This window comes from Nasonia vitripennis, chromosome 5 (assembly GCF_009193385.2).
Source record: "Nasonia vitripennis strain AsymCx chromosome 5, Nvit_psr_1.1, whole genome shotgun sequence".
Lineage (NCBI taxonomy): Eukaryota > Metazoa > Arthropoda > Insecta > Hymenoptera > Pteromalidae > Nasonia > Nasonia vitripennis.
This window is the reverse complement of record NC_045761.1, coordinates 21,270,464-21,290,680: the sequence shown is the minus strand read 5'-3', so window position 1 is coordinate 21,290,680 and position 20,217 is coordinate 21,270,464. Positions and strand designations below refer to the sequence as shown.

At 43.9% G+C, this 20,217-nt stretch overlaps 3 protein-coding genes across 9 annotated transcripts in view; all 3 read right to left on the bottom strand.

The window, feature by feature from the left end:
• The window catches only part of LOC103316308 (guanylate cyclase 2D), a 281,070-nt gene that overhangs the window by 88,789 nt on the left and 172,064 nt on the right, over nucleotides 1-20,217 (bottom strand). For 5 of the 7 annotated variants that reach the window (XM_031931233.2, XM_031931232.2, XM_031931238.2 and 2 more), the window contains exon 1: nucleotides 4,654-5,194. The exons of 1 other annotated variant lie outside the window; for it this stretch is intronic. The gene's annotated coding sequence lies outside the window, so the exon portion shown is untranslated. Of the gene's footprint in view, nucleotides 1-4,653; nucleotides 5,196-20,217 lie in introns of those variants that run through there. One more of the 7 variants, XM_031931236.2, reaches the window with a different exon arrangement.
• Nucleotides 11,233-11,814, bottom strand: LOC100124093. Its single transcript, XM_001607888.6, has 2 exons — nucleotides 11,617-11,814; nucleotides 11,233-11,552 (listed from the first exon to the last, which is right to left on the bottom strand). Exons 1-2 carry the CDS (start codon nucleotides 11,734-11,736, stop codon nucleotides 11,295-11,297), a joined length of 378 nt encoding a protein of 125 aa, XP_001607938.1. The 5' UTR covers nucleotides 11,737-11,814; the 3' UTR covers nucleotides 11,233-11,294.
• LOC100124095 (upstream activation factor subunit spp27) lies at nucleotides 12,129-16,654 on the bottom strand. Its single transcript, XM_001607891.6, has 5 exons — nucleotides 16,477-16,654; nucleotides 14,742-14,832; nucleotides 14,059-14,363; nucleotides 13,731-13,972; nucleotides 12,129-13,619 (listed from the first exon to the last, which is right to left on the bottom strand). Exons 1-5 carry the CDS (start codon nucleotides 16,517-16,519, stop codon nucleotides 13,503-13,505), a joined length of 798 nt encoding a protein of 265 aa, XP_001607941.2. The 5' UTR covers nucleotides 16,520-16,654; the 3' UTR covers nucleotides 12,129-13,502.

Genomic DNA, 20,217 nt, shown 5'->3' with positions numbered 1-20,217 from the left:
TTCGGCGGGTATAATAATAACGCTATCCGAGAGTTGTCGAGTTTTCGGTCCGAGAGCTTTTACGAGCATTTTTCATACGTGTGTCTTCTGCGACAAAAGAACGAGTGTACGAGGATTACGTGAGCCAAGATATGATTTCAGCTGGATTATTATAAATGTTGAAATACGGCCATGTGCACTATACTAATTAGAGAAAAGTAGTTAACGTTCGAATCTGAAAATGACTCTTCCGGCTATTGAATCCTTTCCAAGCTCTCGCGCGCGCGGAAATTTCATATCCACCTGTCAAGGGCATATATTTCACTGCGGCGATAATATCTCGCATTTCTGAAAGAGCTAATGTAAAAGCGCGCGAGTTTACGATCATTTTCGCCGCGCGACGAAAAAAGTTTTACATCTCATATACATATACACAGTCGCGGCGGATGCCACGCTTGTAATGTGCTTTAATACGAAAACTTGGAATGTTCTATTGCGGCAGTTTTCAAAAACCGAAATTCTCAAGCAAAACCGCGCAAAATTTTTCCAATAAGTTATCGTCCTATACGATATAAAAGCAAAACATCGCGGCCGCGAGGCAATTTACGCCCGAGAGAGAGAGAGAGAGAGAGAGAGAGAGAGAGAGAGAGAGAGAGAGAGAGAGAGAAGTCAAATCAAGCATAAGTCCTCGCGACATTCCGATTCGCGGGAGTAGTATCATCCAGAGTGCGCAGCTAAAAAGCCGATTCGGCTCGGCGATAAAAGTTTGAACTTCCGCTTTACGCTCGCGCGGCCTTTTATCGCCCTAGCCTCAACTTCTTCTTCTTCTTCTTCCTTCTCCTCCTCGTCGTTGTTGTAGTCTCTCGTTTAGGGACTAGCGGCAGCTTTCTCTCGTAAAACTTTGCCGAGCTGCGCGCGTACGTTTTAAACTCCAGGCCTCGAGGTATATACCGCCGAAACAACAGTGGGGGCAAATGGAGTTTTGCTTTGGCTTTCGATGCGCTGTGTGCTGAGGAGACTTTTTACGGGAGTTAATGGCGTAAGGGGTACAGTGCTTTTTGTCCTCGTCGCGGAGAGGGGAAGCCAGCGCTTGCGGAAGATTTAGCTTTCGGGGGGCGCGACGCGGGTTTAACGGTCGTCGGTTGAAGAGATTGGAAGGTCGTTCGATTATTTAAATAAGCGACGCGAGGAAAGAGTAGTGTACGAGTGTAAAGGGTATACTTATGGAGAATTGATACGATTCAATTTGGCAGCAGAGACACACGCTCACGAATAATCCGCGGCGCAAAACTGATTTCGCCTCGAGAATGGGAAAATGATCGACAAATTTCTGCACATCATCCAGCAGATATCTCGAAGTGGCCGGCTGCCAAGACACGTATCCTCGGGCGGCGAAACGGGCGGTATACCTAACTGCACAGAAAAGGCCGAGTCAAGTGCACGTGTGCGTTGTTCGCAGCCGGAGAAGTTCGAACTTTAAGACGGCTCTATATGCCTCTGTGTCGAGAGGAGCGAATACTCGCCGTGATTTACTAAGGTGTGATTCCGCGCAAAAGCACAGCCTGGTCTTTCCGAGAAGCCTTTGGGGTGTAAATGCATGCATAGGACTCGCAAATCCAATCGTATAAAACGAGGAAAATCGGGGTATAGAAGCTTCAAAGAAATGTATAAGCTCGTATAATTCGCGATAAAGTTCGACGATACAAAGGCTGTAGGGGATAAGGAGGGGATAAGTGTGCAGTGCATAGAATTTCGGAGTTTCCCTACTCTCTCTCTCTCTCTCTCTCTCTCTCTCTCTCTCTCTCTCTCTCTCTCTCTCTCTCTCTCTCTCTCTCTCTCTCTCTCTCTCTCTCTCTCTCTTGGCGAGATATAGCGGCTGGTATTCGGCGCCTTCCAGACGTTAATTAACTTCAGCTTATTGAGTTTCGGAAGGTCTCTCGCGGAGAGAACAAGCAGAATGTAGTAGAGCCAGTCGTCGCGAAAGTTAATTTAACCTTCAAAACTGGAGACTCCGCAGATTCGGTTCGGTCGCGCGCACGGAACATTAATTTCTTTTTTTTCTCTCTCTCTATCCTCTTCTTCTTCTTCTTCTTCTTCTTCTTCTTCCTCTAGATTTGTAATTCAATTTAGCGCGGCGGCTTTTTTCTAGTCTTCGCCGGGGATGAAAAATACATGGGATCGAACGCGGCCATGTTCGAAAAAGCTCGCCCTTCGGCTTCTTTCAAAGGGAAACTCATGCATACGAGCTGCACTATTTATATCTGCTTGAGTGATAAAATCGATATGGCTGGAGATCAATAGGGGCGCTGTTTAAATATAAACATCGAGTTAATGCTCACTTTGTTCGTTAATAGTGGATACATCGGCGGACGTGTAGCGCAAAAATAAATACGACGACGGAGGGATTTTAAAATTTGCCTTTTATTTCAAGCCTATGCTCAAAGTGTCGTCATAGCCGCGTGGCTTGTGGTGAGAAATTTATATTTATCAACCGCCGTACAAATGTGTGATGTCGTATAGGGAAGACCAATTGTGCTGAGGGCGAGAAGTTTAGTGATGAATCAGAGCTCGAATGGGTACCTTCTGCAACATTAGATCAATTATATTTGCATGTCCTTCGCCATATCCTTCGCCGAACTTGGTTAAATGTAGCTTTGGTAAACTCGGCTCTGTGAACTTCGCACTGATTATTCATTCGCAGAAGTTCCTTTACACATCTGTTAACGCAGGAAGATCGTATTTTTGTTTCAAAAGCTGCAACATAATCAGAAATATTCTTAGTCGCAAATAATTATAAAGCATAAACTCGACGCATCATCCCGAGCGTTTTTTTCTCCCCGAGATAAACACATTTTTCAGTTATTTCAAGAGCTTTCTAAAAAAAAACTTCCAAAGCGAAGCTCGAGTGAATAAAGTTCACGATCGTTATTATTTTTTTTTATAAATAAAATCTTTATATTTCCGACTGAGTCTCTGCGCCGCGTGTATCTGTTTATACGAATCTTTTGAAAGCTGATATTTTAAATAAATTAAAACGCGCGGATGGATTGAAAACGCTCTCGAGATTTGAATGGCTTTTAATCCCTCTAAAACGAATATCTCGTCTCGCTGATCCATTACACAGATTTTCTTTAATCAAATGCAACAATAATCCATTTTTTATTTCGCAGTCCCGCAACGGTTCTGTTGATTAAAAAAAAAAGAAAGTTTTTGCAGCCCTCTGTGCATACACGTATACGAGGAGAGTAGCGTGGGGCAAGTTTTTGTTTTCCCGAATGCCAAGGTTGTACAGCGGACGCATTGAAAAAGTCGTCCGCCATTTTTCCGTCGAACTTTTTAGCATCGGGTGTACATTGAGAACGTCTGGCCTACATTTTTCCGGGCGCAAGCAAAGAGAAATTTCGCAAACTCCCTCTTTATACCTTGTCGTCAAAAGCACGTGCGAGTCTCGCGTACTAAATCGAGGAAAGATTCGTAGCTTCGTTTTTTTTCTATGCTTATATAAGGTTGGGCCGAAAACCAGTCGAGAGAGTTCGCTATATGTGTATACTGTATCAAGATGCTGAGGGTAAACAAATTTCATCGATTTTTGGTGGCTTTTTTTCGAAATTCATTTATCCGGTGTTCGCGGAATACGAAGCGTCGTCGGTGACTGTAATTATCCTACCAAGTGGATCCTTCTTAGTCTCGATGTACGACTTTCGATTTTCGATTTTTTCCACATTGATCCACTCGCGAGTTCTAAAAAAGAAACTCCATACTTACATCCAACCCGATACTTACATCCAACAAGACTCAGACTATACACATACAGTAGAGGACCAGGTCATACCCTCTCAGCTTGCGCAGTCCTTTTCGCGTATATGTACGTAAACGTGTGCGTGGGCGTATTGTGCCGACGATACGTGCACATACAGCGTCGCGTCGCGAAGTTGATGAAAGCGCGCGTCTTGTTGCCTTTATATGCTCGTATGTACCGCGCGGGAGAGTGAGACATGCAAGCGAGCGCGAGAAGGGCTGAATGAGAGAGAGAGAGAGAGAGAGTAATGGAGAGCGAAAGGGTTTTACGAGACTCGGCTATACTAGTAAAAGGTGATGTCGATAAGGTCGGATGACTCTTTTTTTTACTTTCTTCTGCGTCATATTTCAATGGAGTTGTAAACCTGTCCGTCGTGTGATGTCTTTATTTCAGTTGTTTCTTGTACGTATAACGTCGTTTATTACGGAATGACGTACAGGATGTGAGTTGAATTTCATATACGTGTAACAGGATTTAGCGCAATATTTACTTTCGACGACGGGGTGTTTGCGAATTAACGTGGATTTTAATCCCCATCGATCTCGACGAGGCGAAAAAATGCGTTTATAATTGAGCGATTTTAAAAGTCACTTTCATTCAAGCGATTTCGGGATGACTGAATTATTCACGCGCTGAAAATCGATTGGCCGAAAGGCTGATTTGATTTATTGAATAATTTACCGAATCCAATCGACGTACGAGTTCGGTCGGACACGTGTCTTCGAGTAAAAATTATCACCTAAAATTCTAAACTTACAACTAACTTTACCTACGTAATTTCTTCGGTTATTCAACGCAAACGTGCAAAAAAATCTGACCAGGGGAGCGAACAGCGGACGAAGCCAAAAAAAGTAAACAACAGCAATCGCACTCACCGATGACGTTCAAAGTGCCTCAAACATCCCCATCCCTTGCTCCTCTCTCTTCCGGTGTGTTCTTGCTTCCATGCACGAGGGCCATCTCATCACATTAATATCCCATCCCTCTCGTGAGTGCTCAATTAGCGTTCGCACCGGAAAATCCACGATTGGGCGGTCACGTCACTTCAGGAATCACCAAACAAAGTAACTCTCTCTCTCTCTCTCTCTCTCTCTCTCTCTCTCTCTCTCTCTCTCTCTCTCTCTCTCTCTCTCTCTCTCTCTCTCTCGCCCTTTATTTTTTCCCTTATCTATTACAACCACGTCGCGCACAATGGTACTGTCCTGACAGCAGCTCGAAAAAAATTAGCAGCATAGGGTATGTAACCACGAGTGAAAACGTGTCGAGATACCACTGTCTATATCCCTCGTACGACGTACACGCGGCGATTCGAAGCTTTTGCCGCGCGCAGAGCGTAGATACAGGGGAGGAGTAAGCCAGCGCTCGCGCGTCAGCCCGTGGCGAGCTTCCGTATTGAACTGAGAGAGTCAGCGGGTAGCAGCAGCCAGCAGCTTTCCTTGCGCGCCGGAGTCGCGGAGTGGGAGGCTGATGCTGCCGAGAGGGAGAGAGAGAAACTTGCTACTGCGGCCGCTACGTCGTCCCGGGAGACCGTAGTTATACTACTGCTATCCCTCTGCCAGTGAGCTTGCGCGAGGCTGAGCGATGCTCTCTGCAGCTTGAACGATCTTGAGCTTGCGATTGGAGCTTTTTTCGGCTGTTGATGAGGGCTGGGTGTGAGCCGTGTGGAATAGAGAGTTTTTGATTTGAAGCTTGAATGTGCTGACTGTATATTTGGGGGTTTGTTATACTCTAGGGTCAAGTGAGCCGTTTTACGTTGGGTTGGGATTCTTATTAGTCTGCGGGAGTTAAAGTATAATTGCACGCATCTGACTAGATCGTTGGTCTGCACTACTTCTGACAGTGGAAGTTTCTTACCGCAAATTCAAGATACGTCAGGTCAAACTTCGCGAGATAATAATCCAGCTTTATTCGCACAACTACATACATCAAGTACGCAGCGATTCATATACCTATACGCACCTGCCTTATCCCGCAAACTTCGACAGGGTATTTTTAAACTTTCCCTCTCTCCGGCTAGCCGAGTTTCCTTTTTTTTTAAACCTCTAAAATTCCGTTTCGCTAAATCACGATACAACCTTCCCCGGAACTTTCTGCTTGCGCGCAGAAAAAAGAAGTAAACTTCGAACTTTCCACAAATCAGAGCTAACGAAATTTATAGCATCCAGTCGTACACACTTCAGAGAAATAAAAAATAATACGCTAAAACTTTCTTTCTTTTATTTTCGTCACTGGCACACTGCATCGACGGAAGGGGGAATACATCCCGATACATTTTTATTCATGAAAAAGTCTGAAAGCCCTGTAAGTGGTGTATACGCCAGACTACACGGTATCGCTGATAACTCCATTGTCTTGGGAGGAGCGTTTTGTCCCTCGGGAGCATCAATTCGATCAGACTTCCGGAGATGCTTTGTGTCGAGCTGCGTGATACACGACATTGATCAGTATGACTTCGATCTCGTGAGTGTTATACTCTCGTGATATAACCATGATTTGCTTGTCATCGTTTGCTTCTTTATTCGAGTGTCCCCATTCGTATACAGATTTTCAATCTTTGCAATTAACGAGATAACTGTATATCAGTCAAACGAATAAATCCAGGTACGAGAGTAATCCCTTCCACTTTATCCCACTTTCGCAAAACAAAGTAGACCAAAGGCCAGTCGAACGGGAAGTCGCAGCGCAGTATATCTCCTCTGCCGTAGTACGTAAAACGCTCGAGCAATTGATGTATGAACCGCAATAAAAATGTTGGCCCTTCCAATACACGATACAGCCTCGAGTCGTGTGCCAGGAAAGTGCCTCCTTAGTCGCAGCTGCTTAAATATATATACACTCTCAGGCGAAATGGGTTAGTGGTGTGCTTGGGTCGGCTTGGATTTCGTATAACTACAGCTATTGTTAACACCTGTACGTCAAACGCTCTCCCGATGCAAATCGAATTTTCTTCCCACGCGTGCGCTTGCGAGAGCGGCATTTCGGGAATCGTAATTGCGATAGGCTTTTAAAGCGTTCCCGGTATGTACGCGCGCAGTGAAATTTCATACGAATCATTTCGTTTATTCGATCGCTACGCATCGAAGCGCCATATCGCAAGCTTCGCTAATATAACTCGATTACCCGTAAATATTTCGCATTTTCAAGCACCATACGTGACGTCAGTCGTGATTGAAACTGATGCCGTAAATTGCTCTGCTTTGTTATCGGTGTGTCGTGTGCGTATTATCGTGTGGATTTCCCAAAATCACACACACACACACACACACAGACACAGACACATTTGGAAAATCAATGCCATCGAGCCCAAGGTAATTAAGCGCACGAGACCATATTCATCGCGTCTCCAAAAATAGCGAGCACAGTTATATACACTCGCCATTATCAGAAAGCCTCCGCATGGAAATCATCGCCTCGTCGAGTCTCAAAAGAGGTGTGCTCTTCGGCTCTTCTGCGACTGATCCCTTGAGTTAAGGTCAATGCTTCCAAATGACCTTGCTCGAGAAACGAAGCTCGATAAATCTGGTCCCAATCTGTTCTTCGACAATAGTCATATCAACTCCGCATCGACGGAGCTTTCACTTCAAGCGTCTCGTTTTCGCTAATGTATAAACAACTGCAGCGATGCTGTACACGCTGACGTGTGTATGCATGTGTGCGTGTGTGTGTGTATATAGTCGAGGAATACGGATGTGGGTAGGTATATCGAAGCAGCTGTGAGAGAGGATTTACGTAGAAAGAGATGCGTGCCGAGCAACCGCAATATTGGTAGGTGTGTATAACGTTCCACTATACGAGAATCAGCTCTGCGTTTGACTGTACTTTTCGCGAAATAACGAGGGAGCTTTGCTCTTGACTTTTATTGGGCTGAGAGGCATGATGTGCTGTTAGGAATTTTATTTTCGTTGCCGACTGAAGTAACAGAGATGGAGTCGATTTATTTGAATTTGAATATTCGAAAAATGTCTGAGACGAGCAATTATACGAGTTTTCAAAGTTATGAGATACGGATAACGTTTTTAGATATCAAGGAGCTACCACCGAAAGTCCCGCTGAAAGCTATAGCCGACTTGGACTAGTCTCTGCGATCTCTGCTTTCGGCAGACTGCTGGAGCATAATATACACATTCCGTTCGTTTTTCATATCGCGATTTGAATTTTTCAGAATCCGATGCATGCGAAACTTTCATCGATCTATGAAGAATTACTATTCCAGTATAAATAAATTCAGTGTGAATACTGATCCTAAAAAGGCAATTTTTCATTCAAATCACCTACATTCCAAAGGGCGCAAAATCAGTTTAGCACGCTCAAAGTCACTTTTAATCGAAAATTAACGCGGGAAATGACGGATTCAATGTACAACGTCGTCTGCGCACGGCCAACGTAATAGAAATAAGATACTCGCGATTCTGTTCTCGTTCTCCTTCTCAAATCCTCTTTAAACCTCTCCGTACTTCTTTCGCCATTTACTTTACTACTCTCCCGACTGTACACCCGTATAGCTATTAAATTTCCGTTTCAGGCGCAACTACGCTCTTTACCCTGCATTTCAATGAATTTATAATGTACTAATATAGATTCAGTGTATCAATAAAAACGACGCGGCATTTACAGCCCCCCATAAAGCTTAGTTTCAATACAGTGTCTAATATACACAGAGAAGCCCTAGGTTACACCATCATCATCAGCGGTACACAGCAAGCGCATCAGCCTACTAGTGCAGCGTCTTTTTCCCCATTTTTTCATAATGCCGAGTGTAATTGGACGATCCATTCGAATTTAACGTGAGTGAGAGCGAGAGAAATATATATCCATCGCCGACAGTGGCGACCTTGCCACGCTCTGATTCGCAGGGCTTGAAAAGTTCGTTAGACAGGTCGGCTGGCTTCGAGAGAAAGCGAGAGAGAGAGAGAGAGAGAGAGAAAGAATAAGAAGTTTGTTGCAAGTCGCCAAGGCTGCGAAAGGCCAGCTCTCTCTCTCTCCCTCTCTCTCCCTCTCTCTCTCTCTCTCTCTCTCTCTCTCTCTCTCTCTCTCTCTCTCTCTCTCTCTCTCTGTATTGTCCAGAAATCCAAGGAGGCTGCGAGAAAAGAAAAGGGAATTTCGTTGGCTTTTCTGGCTACTCTGAATATAAAGGAATAACGCGCGCGCGAGCTTCGATTTCTATGCCGAAGCTTTCGCTCGGGGGAAGAAGTGTGTGCTTGTATGTGTGTGTGTGTGGATGTGTGTGTGTGTGTGTGTGTATAGAGATTTGTCGGGAATCGCTCGTTTTAATTGGTGTGATTATGGAGAGGACGATTGCGGAATGAAATAAAATCGGAACGAAAAAATCGATCTTCCCTTCGTCCAAAAAAAGCTCCTCTCTAACACACACCTCTAAATATTTCCGGTCTTTCTCTCTCTCTCTCTCTCTCTCTCTCTCTCTCTCTCTCTCTCTCTCTCTCTCTCTCTCTCTCTGTCTCGCGTTACAGATTCGCAGAAAAAAAACCGTCGAGCGACCGAAAGAGGTGGCGAAGGAAGCAAGAGACGCATCGAAGGGATCCGACCGAAAAAAGGAAGGAACTTTTATCGAGTCCCCCCCCCCCCGCGCGTTGTGACCCCGATCGAAGCGTCAATATAGCACCACTGATTTTTTCACTCCGGTGGCGGCCTTTAAACGGAAATTAATTTTCGGTATACACAAGCGCCTTATTCTCGATCGAACACTTCATCCCTTGCGCGAAGCGGAAAGTCGCTCGGTGAAAAATCCGCACTTGTTATTGCAGAAGTTTTCGTGAGCGGAGTAGAGGAAAAACGAAAACAGCTCTATTGAAAAGGCAAAAGGGGGAGTGGAAAAGTTCGGCCGCCGCCGACACGATGAAAAGAGCAGCAGGGAAGAGACCTATACTACCGAAGAGAAAAAAAGATCGCGTATGCGGAGATTACTATTCGAATGAGATTTGATTTTTTATTAAAAACTCGATTTCTAAATTCCATCGCCTGTCGCGCGCTCGCCTTTTATTCCATTTCCTCTTCGTATTTTACGACTCACGGGTTGACATGCAAGATTGCAGAATGTGTCAACCCCCTTGTCCTCGTGTGTCTTCGACTTCTGTGGGTTACTTTCGAGTTCAAAGAAATTCGTATGTAAACTCGGAGTAGTATAAAGAGCTTTGTTTTTCGATCGAATAATAATCTGCTATGGAGGTGAACCGAGCTGACGACTAAAGATTTCAATGCACCAGCAAACTAAGCCACCCCTCGATGGATAAAAAATCGAACGATTTCCGAAATAAATTGAGATTTCATTCCAGCACTTTTAGCCCCACAGTCATCCTCGCGCCAATGAATAGGATCAATGACGATCCCGTGCGGCGATAAGCGAGAAAAGATGCCGGAGTGAGAGAGAGAGAGAGAGAGAGAGAGAGAGAGAGAGAGAGAGAGAGAGAGAGAGAGAGAGAGAGAGAAAGAAAGGGGAAAAAGCACGAAGTAGAGGAGGTTCGAGGACCAAGAAAAGGAGGCCAAGAGTAGACGCGTAAATCAAATCAAAGCCGTGTGTGTGTGTGTGTGTGTGTGTGTGTGTGTGTGTGGACGCCGGCAGTTCGCGAAATCGCGCGCGGACCCTGTCTTTATCCTCGCGTGTCAGCGATGATCTATCGGATTTTATTTTCTGGAAAATGTCGCGTCTGCCATCGTTTTTATCTCTTTTCTCTTCGGGCTTGTGATTTTTTGAGCTTCCTGTTTCGGCAAGCTTTGCGGTAATTAATTCAATCTCAGCTTCTTTTATTTAATTATTTTTGTATCTATATAAATACCTAACCTATATTGGCAATAACTATTTTATTGTTAGGAGAGGATGATTTAGCATTGAAACGGTGAAGCAATAGACGAGCCAGTATTAAGGCGATATTATACGCGGCAGAGCAGCAGCAGCACAGTTGGTGAAACTCGTGCAGTAAGTGGCGCGATTTCGCTATTCCGGGACGAACTTACCAGTAGTTACGTCAGAAGAGCTTCAATTATCTTCTGCAATACGGTTACTGTTCGGCAGCAAGGGATGGAGTGGAATTAATTCATTACAATATGATCCTATATACAATTTAGATGGCGGTCGGGGAGTAGAATTTTGGTTGTAGATTTTCGTTGGTTAATCGCAAGGATACTTACAAGCCAATTGACAAAGAAATTATAATGCATGTCCCCGCATCTTTTGAACGAAATAAAATTCAAAAATTATAGATTTAAGTGTACTGTGAAGGATGGACTTACCTGATGAAAAAGGAAAAACTACAGTAGCTGCCACGGATATTGCTGCGCGAAGCACGTTTCAGACGATATTGCAGATACCCTGTTGTATCCTTTGACAACCTTGGAATCACCTGTGAATTTCTTGATATTATCAACTGCGAATTCCTGTATGTTATGCAAGTAAAGTGTCTTTCTCGGTAATCAATTTTTAAATGAATAATAACTCACTCTTTTTCACAAGAACAAATATGCGTGCTACATTTATTATTTTGCCCTTATATATTTGATTACTCTACAACAAATTTGGTTTTTGATTACAAGTTAGTTTGCCGTTTTGACCAGGCATAACTTTCACCCCATAGATATCTACGCCGACAGCGATCGTTACAAGTTTTCCGATCTTGACTTTAAGGCTAACAGAGTCGCAGCCGATACCACCATTCGAAATGCTTAAATTAATTAAAAATCCAAGAGGAAGATTAGATTTGACGCATGTGATCTGGTATCCTTCGAACTTTTGCTGAACAGTATGATCCTCTAATATGCCAATCTAAAATACAATTTCATTAATTTTGCAAAACTTGCAAGATGAAGTATCGTAATAAAATACTTACCTGAAGCAAAGTTTGAGAAAGTAACAGTTCATCGCCAGGCTGTCGTTGGCACAAGTTATCCGCGTTAGTTAACACAATACTTGTGAAAAATAAAAAGTATGCTATGCTTGACCTTATCATTTTGAAAGTATGTATTGTAGACGATGCGAGAATATTGCATAAGAGTTGCAACTGCGAGGATGAATTCTCACACAGCACTTTATACTTCACTTTATCGCACATAGCTTAAAAAAGATTGTCTTTTCGCCTACTTTTAGCCACAAATCAATAAAATTTGATCACTCGCTTAGATATCAAGAAGATTAAGATAACTTATCTGTCTATTTTGAAAAAAAATCTAGCATAATACATGATTTTGCGAAAGTGAAATCATAAATCATGGTCTTAAAAACTATTGTAAATTAAAACGTTTCCGCTTTATAAAATTATATGATTATATATGTAATCGCAGACAGTATAAAGGATGGATCAGTGTAAAGATAGGAATATTTAAATAAACTATTTCAAGTCACTTTTTTGTAAAAAAAATTAAAGCAATACTTTTTAATCAGACACGTTCAAATACACAATTTATCATAGTTCTTTTTTTCAACATTATTCGATAGTATTCTTGTAGCTTCGTCTGCTATCTTGCATTGCCTTACATAATGCTTCAAATTTCTCAGCAAGATTTAGGCCAGTATTTTAATTATTTAAAATACACAAATTGAAATCTTACTTCCTACGGCATTGCGCACAATGTCGGCTCACAATTGTCAGCTTCTAATTTTAACTTTTCATTGTTTTTTTTTTTAGTATGAATCGATAGACCGCAAACATGTATGTAACATAGTTCTTATTTCCTTTGTTAAAAGTACAATACAATCCAGTTGAAATCTTAAAAGTTACTTTAATTTTTACACCAAAAGTACCTAAGTTACGACGATAATTATTAATTACACGTTAATACAAGTAAATTTGTCTTAGCCATTAACTTCATGATCAATTTATAGCTATTATACAGAAAAGGTACAGGATCATTGATTTCAATATCTACTTTACGGCATTATCACTCGAATAATTATTTTTAGAAAACCATTTGCTGTTTTCATTTTTCTTTATTTTCCTTCACTACAGTCTGATTAATGAGCAAGATGGAAAATTATAAAAAAAATTCTATATTGAATGTTCAACGCTTGATTATATCTTAAGAAAAAGTATCATTTTTTCATATTTATATATATATGTATATTTACATATACATACAGTCATATTAGTCTGTAATCGCAAAATAAAATATGTATACGCCATATATATACCCTAAATAAAAAAAAATATATATACGTGACAAACAAGTGTACAAAATTTTTATAGAAGATGGTCATTTTCATAACAAAGCACTGACTGTATAAATTGTTATGAGATTGTAAAAGAATACCAGAATGTACAATACAAAATGTTACCGCAAGGTACATTATACGTTTCAATGATACAAAAAGATTCGGTCTGCGACAACTGCCCTATTTCTTTTTACAAATTTCAACGTCAAAAATTCATAAAAATAGAGGACCCACGATAAAGTAAAAGCTAAATAACGATGCAAAGAATCAAAGTTCTTAATAGGAAAAGGCGACGTTAGACTTAGAGCGAAGCAGCTGTCGCAGTCGAAATCTATCTGGAGGAAGGATTGATCTTTCACATTAAAAAAGTAAGATGTTAAGTAATGCATGTGTGTGTTTGTGATGTATGTGCGATCACATAATCTGTGGATGCACGATGTGTTAATGTGTACGCGTTTTTCTTTTTTCATAGAGTTCGCGAAGATGGAGAAAAGGTGCTGTTTCACACCACGACTTATATTTATATATATATCACTTCTGAATAGATTCGAGAATCAGAGGAACGATTTAGTCCACAAAATGGTCCTTGAGGTACTTCATCATACCGAAGGTCCTGAAACGCTTGACGCCGATAACTTTGAAGAGGTCATCATCGCAGATGGCGAACTGTTTGTTCTTGGGGTCCTGCAAAATAAAAATTTTTCATTAATAAAGCTGACCGTTATTAGAATACTTGGATTCAAAGTTATTTAAAACTCTACCAAGCTCTTTGTGGTCGATAGGTAAAGTACTTACGTATAGCTTCCTCTCCTTGATGATGCTCCAGAGCTTCTTCACGACTTCATATCGGGGCATCTGTTTAGCACCAACGAGGGCGGCCAGCTCGGGGCTCAACGTGATGGCACGCGTGTATCCGCTGCCCTTGCCGCCACCTCCCTTCTTTGGACCACCACTGGACTTCTTGCTCTTGCCCCAGTCGGAGTCGGAGTCGCTGTCGCCGCCCTTTCCTTTCTTGCCTTTCTTTCCGGTGGCCTTTCCTGCAAAACGAGAAAGAGACAGAATTAGCCACACGTTCTTGCTTTATTGGCGCAATGAAAATTTTGGTAAAATAGGCTTTATTTACCTTTCTTGGCGGCGGGCTTGGCTTTCTTGGGGCTGTACTCCTCGTCGCTAGCGTCTTCATCACTGGCACTGTCTTCCTCGTCGGAGGAGCCCTTCTTGCGCTTGGCCGCCGTCTTCTTAGGAGGTCCGCGCTTGGCGGGCTTCTTTTCCTCCTCTTCCTCTTCCTCCTCCTCTTCCTCCTCTTCCTCCTCCTCCTCCTCCTCACCGTCTTCAGACTCTTCGCTGGCGGCCTTCTTCTTCTTCGTCTTGCCGCTGTCCTGCTTCTCTTGCAGGCACTCCATGACTAAGTCGTCTATCTCCTTCTTTCTGCAAGCGCAAATCGTATTATTAAAATGCGTTAAAAAAAGTTAATTTAAAAAAATCTAATTTTAATTAAAATGTAGAAGGGGGAACGAGGTGCCAATCTAATTGTAACGATTGCACGCAGAGTCCCTTCGATTGATCTTGGATGCAAGACAACTCGCTCGAGCACCTTTATCTAGTTTATATGCACGAGCGCCTGCTTTGCATCCGTCTAATGATATATATACATGTACACACACATTTGTTACGAGCACGACAGACAATTTTCGACACACACACACACACACACACACACACACACACACACATATATATATATATATATATATATATATATATATACGTCACTGAGAATTAAAAAAAATAGTTAACTCAATTTACCTTTCTGTGAGGTCGACGTCCAGTTTCTCCTCGATCTGCTGCCTGACCTTCTTGGCTGACATGGAAGTCAAATCTGCGTCTTTCAAAATAGCTGCAACGAGAACAAACAAATTAGTAAAAAAATTGAAAACGCAAAAAAATTGATTATTTTCCTAACGTACAGTACACAATCGCAATGGAAAACCCGAAAAAAATCGATTCCGCTCGAGCCCCAACCGCTCGCCGCGCTCTATATAACAGCCGTGTACACGGTATATAAGTATAAGCGTATAGCGCGTCCAGTATTACAAAAGGGCGCGCAGATGGTGCGCCAGCGCCAAGTTGATAAAGTCGAAAGTCCGCTCACCCTCTGCGCGCTGCAGAACGAAATCGAAAAGAGCCGCCGCTCATTCCCTTCTCTCTTATACGCTATACCTATACACACACACACACACACGCGCGCGCGCGTACGCGAAAACGCGTTTATTATCCGTACAGGGCAAGACAGAGCGAGAAAAGTATAGGTATACGACTCGTTGACAATTTCCCCGTCTCGCCCCTGTTCTTACATACGCATCACCGAATGATAATTAGTCGCGAAGGGGCCAAGTATACCTGGCGCGCGGTCCCCCGTAGGTAAATCCGTTGGAAACTACCCGCGTATTGATTTTATTCTCGAGCTGGCTCCCGAATTTCCGGGTCCGCTTTCTGCGTTTGCTAACGAAAATCCGGAAGGTGCTTTTCTGTTTCCGAGAGCCCGGCTAACTGGAGATTGGAATCCGGGAATTCGGGGCGCGAATTGGAGAGATTTTCTGTGATGATTTTCGGAAAATCGAAGCGGTACGCGCGCCGGTGTTCGGCGCAGTCGATATCGCTTCGACGGCGTTTCGCGATTGAATTTGCGATTTTTTGAAAACGATTTCGTTAAACGATTATCGATTTTTTTTCGTTTACATTCGAATTGAATTAAACCAAGAATTTCAGAAAAAATTAATCCGACAAAAAATCAATATTTAAAAAACCCATCACCAACGGCCATTTAAAAATTAAAAACCATCATCGGCCTCCAAAATATCCGCATCCTCTCCCGGTCCACATAGCTTCCGGCAGTGTGTCAACGCAAGAAGCGACAGAAAAAAAGAAGACCGAAAGAAATCTCCCTCCCGACGCTAAGGCGCACAAAAGCATTGGCGACGACGAGAGGAGCATCGAAAAAAGCAGTCTCGCGCGAGCGCGCGTACATTGCACATCTATAGGTATAGGTATACGCGCAGAGAGCATATATAAGAGCAGAGGGATATAGCGAGAGATTGGCTTGGCGCGCACGCGGCGTCACGCGAGAAAGAGAGAGAGAGTAGACGCCCAAGCTACACGGCGCGGCAGCGGCGGCGGTGTCCCGAAGAAAGCGCCGCTACTATACGATAAGCTCGTCGCCTCCATCGTTCTCTCGTATACACATACACACGCGCTCTATCTATATCTATCTCTCCGGAACGTGTCGTTCTCCATTGGCACATCTCGTCGCACGGGACGTAGAATATCAAAAAATCGCGGAGATGAATTTCTCGAGGAGAAAAACGCGTTCGAACGCGTAAGTATAACACGAGCGTTCAATGGCTGACGGCGTCGCTTGGAATACAATTCGCACCGGCAACGCCGCACTTGGGCCGCAGGAAAATTCAGAATTTATCCGACAAAACTATAGCGAGGCATTCGCGTCGTCGGGCTAACGTAAGTACAGAGATAAACCACTCACCGGTGATCTCCTTGCGGAGCTCGTCCTTGCTGATATCGGCCATGTCTGTAGTTGTGTATATATACTGCCGTATATGCGAGTCAAAAGGGAGTCGGTGCTGCTGCGCTGATCGAACGTGTCTGTGCTGCTCTGCGTCTCGCTGGCAACTGAGCCGCCAAGTGCGCGCCGCACCGGCACCTCCACGGCGCGCTAGCCCCCACCACTCGGCGGCATTAGGCTGCGCTCACACGAGCAGTGAGCGAGACCGAGAATGAGGTGGGGAGAGATTCGCCGGCTCTGCTGCACGCTAGGGACCGGAGATTAGCGATTTTCCGGGGGTGAGATACATACCTGCGCGAATATTTACAATCTACGGCTCGGTATACCTGTGCAGCCGTGTTGTGTTGGAGGATGTACTTACCTGGAAAGATGGAGGGAGACGGAAATTTACGAGAGGTGCTGCTTCATCGGGAAAAGCGTCTGCTACTTATGTTGCTTGTTTGGAGCGTCGCTATGCGTATACTTGGGAAGGTGAGGAGTTTCGGTTGATGCAAAAGTTGATAAATATTTTGAAAATTGTATTTTGAACTTCTTCGAAAAAAATGAAAATTTTACCGTTTTCAAAGCAAAGGAATCGCAATAAACGTATAGTTTATTTTTAGGGTCGCGCTATGCGTGCGTTCTCTATACTTACAAAATGTAAAAAAAAGTAATAAGAGCTGAACGACGACTCGGATTTTAAAATCAAGCGATGAACGACAGTTTCCTACAGCTGGCTAAATTACTACAGCAATAATATATTGGAAAAGCATGTAAAATATGCAGTTCGGAACTGCACAAATAAAGCATCCACTATTATCTGTTTTCAATTACAGTAAACTCAAGCTCTCAAGTCTTGACTGTATTGCAAATTGAATTTCAACTTTATCGGTGTTGAACTTTATTTCTATACTTCGTTCGCAAAAGTAAAATTAAATTTTTATATCCTTCCGGTACATCCATAAGAATAATTTTTCACAATTTATTTTTCAAAAAAAAAGTTTTCGTTTATTCACTACTAATAATACGGTTTACGTGCGCGTGCGAGGCACGCAATGATTCATTGTTATTGTACTTTTCTTATAACTCGCCGAGAGCTGCACTGTAAATAGATGAAAAATTCGCTTAGCTTGCATGTGCAATACGAATGCCCGCAGATAATACTCGCATTTTAATGCCAGGGTGCACTTGTTCGTATCCATTTGCATATGATTTCTTTTAAATTGTGACGTTTCGCATACAAATACAAATATTCCAGAATAGAATTCGAGCGCAAAATCAATCATCCGAGATAAATCGAATCCCTTCGATAATCCTCGAGAAGCAATAACCGCGCAAAAATAGAAACTACACACAGCCGCATCGCGTGCTTCGCCAGAAGCATCCGAATATGCGCGTATAACAGAGAGCCCGCAAGTCGCGTCGCCATTGTGAACGATACCCTCATCCCGGAGCACGGCTTGCCGCGCTCTCCCGTGGCGTCCGTTGCAAGTACAGTCCCCCCGAAAACTCGTCTCCTCTCTAGGTTATGTCCTCATCTTGGAAAAATCATAACTCCCTTTCCCGACCTCGAATCGAAAATCTAACCACGAAAAGTCCTGCCACAATTTCGAGCTCTACAAGTTTCTCATGACGCGCCAGTCCGAATAATGCCTCCTTCTCGTCGCACCGAGCTTCGATCCCGGCCTTGTCGAGGCAAATTTTCGCCGCCGACTGTACGCAGCAGCGCACAGGAGTATAAGCTTATAGCTGGCTACGCTGGTATACATACTCATGGGCGTCGATCGTTGCCGGCTACTTCGGCCCGAAAAGTCAGCTTCCATCGCGAATATCTCCGGGAGTAGAGGTCGGATCGAAAATCTGGGTACACAAAGTCCGGCCAACTTTTTTTTTCCCACACTTTTCTCATAACGCCCCTGGCGTAATTTTGCGATTCCAGCCTTCTGGCTGGTCTTCGAGGCAGCGGACTCTCTTTGCAGCGCGCGGTTTCGTCTCTTCTTCGCCTCACTGTCTCTCTCGCTCTCTCACTCCTTTGCGCTCGATAATTTTGCATCGCCGGTTCTCTCTCTTTTTCGTCTCTATAATCGCGTGTATTGTGCCTATATACTCGTGCACGGATGTGCACGTAAGTCCTCCGCTAATCGTTTGAGGAGGGAATCGTTATATTTTTACGAGGCAACGTTTTTAATAAGTGTCGCCTGATTTCTTTTTTTTTTCACGTTCGGCAGAGACTGCGACGCACTGTCTCTATATAACACTCGAGAGAGCGAGGAGCGGTGCGATAGCCTACTGCTCTTTTGCATGCTCGTCCATTTAATACAACACGACATCGAAATTCGCTTTCGTTGATCGACACACGATTGCTTTTTCAATCCAGTCGCGCGCTGCGACGATTGTTCGTATTTTCGTTTTTGTTAACGACTGTACTCGTTATTTCGCGTCGATCAGGTGGAAAGGAATAAGCGAGAACTCGTCCCGCGCGGAGAAGTCAGCGAAAAAAATCGATCATTACACCGCGAATTAATGCACGATAAATCCCGTGAAAATTCGAGCTCGTTCGCGAGAGGCTGGCGAACGAAATTGCAAATTATCACATCGATTGCTTTTGTATTTTCAGAGCTAATCGAGCCTCAAGTCGTCGAAGCCTGTGTACGCATATACAGCGCGCGTACACACATATATAAGCAGTCGCGCATCGTCCGAAAACACGGCGGAGGGAGAGAGACAGAGCGAGCGAGGCGGCCGATCAGATGGTTGCTCGTCGACAACGCGTCAGCCTTGCGCGTACAGTCAGCGCGGAGAATAAGCGGCCGATCCTCGGCTCCATGAGAGCCTTCGAAATTCGATATCTCCGTAACAGCTGGCTCGATCGAAAAACTGCGTGCACAAAGTCGTGGCAGATTTTCGCGCTCTACACTTTTCTCAGGACGCCCCAGCCTCAATTCTGAGCTCTAACGCCTCTATTCCGAACGAGCTGGGTTCCGCTCGAAATTACTTTCTACGGGGACTGTACAGCGGGCGCATCGCTGCTGGCTGCGCCAGGCTTAATGACGGATTTCTCGAGAAAATCCCATGTGAGTTTGTCGGGGATTACCGGCGAATCGAAGGATCGAATTTTTTCCGATCGATCGGCAGCTTTGGATTTTGTTAGGAACGATTATTTAGAGTCGTTTTTCTGGAATTCGGGCAGACGCAGAAGCGGCTGTGGCGCCGCGTGCGTTTGAACCGGGAGACATGGCGTCGGATAGTGTCGCACGTGTTTATCGTGTCCGCGAAGAATTTCGAGTGGTCCGGGGCGACTCGGGCACGGAATCGTACTTCTTAATCAATAACGAAAGGCTGTAGTTTTTCAGCTGGAGTTTTCGGGGGGGTATAAGGTCTGTTCGTCGATGCTGCAGCAGACTACGCGTAGGTCGTAAATTTACGAATTCCCCCGCTTGATCATGCGAGACACGGACTTCCGGCTGGGAAGCGAGGTTTGTTCGTAAAAAGTTGCTTGGAATGGTGGGTGTCGATTGTTCGGAGGCTTGGAAAATGAAGAGATTATTTTTGGAGACGTTTCCCGCAGGCGATGATTAGAAGCCTCAAAGTGTCTTTGTTAGATGAAAGTCGCTGTTTTCGTCTTGTGCTTGACTACAATTATCGATATGTTTTCGAATCCCGGATTTGCGCGTAAAACGCCATCTTAAGTGCTGCTTTTGAAAGCTTGACTGGCGACGATGC

Coding starts and splice junctions, on each gene's coding strand:
- LOC100124093 (XM_001607888.6), bottom strand. CDS start 11,736: ATGATAAGGTCAAGCATAGCATACTTTTTATTTTTCACAAGTATTGTG. Junction 11,553..11,616: donor TTTCTCAAACTTTGCTTCAG/GTAAGTATTTTA, acceptor ATTGTATTTTAG/ATTGGCATATTAGAGGATCA.
- LOC100124095 (XM_001607891.6), bottom strand. CDS start 16,519: ATGGCCGATATCAGCAAGGACGAGCTCCGCAAGGAGATCACCG. Junction 14,364..14,741: donor GACGTCGACCTCACAGAAAG/GTAAATTGAGTT, acceptor TTGCGCTTGCAG/AAAGAAGGAGATAGACGACT. Junction 13,620..13,730: donor TCAAGGAGAGGAAGCTATAC/GTAAGTACTTTA, acceptor TTTATTTTGCAG/GACCCCAAGAACAAACAGTT.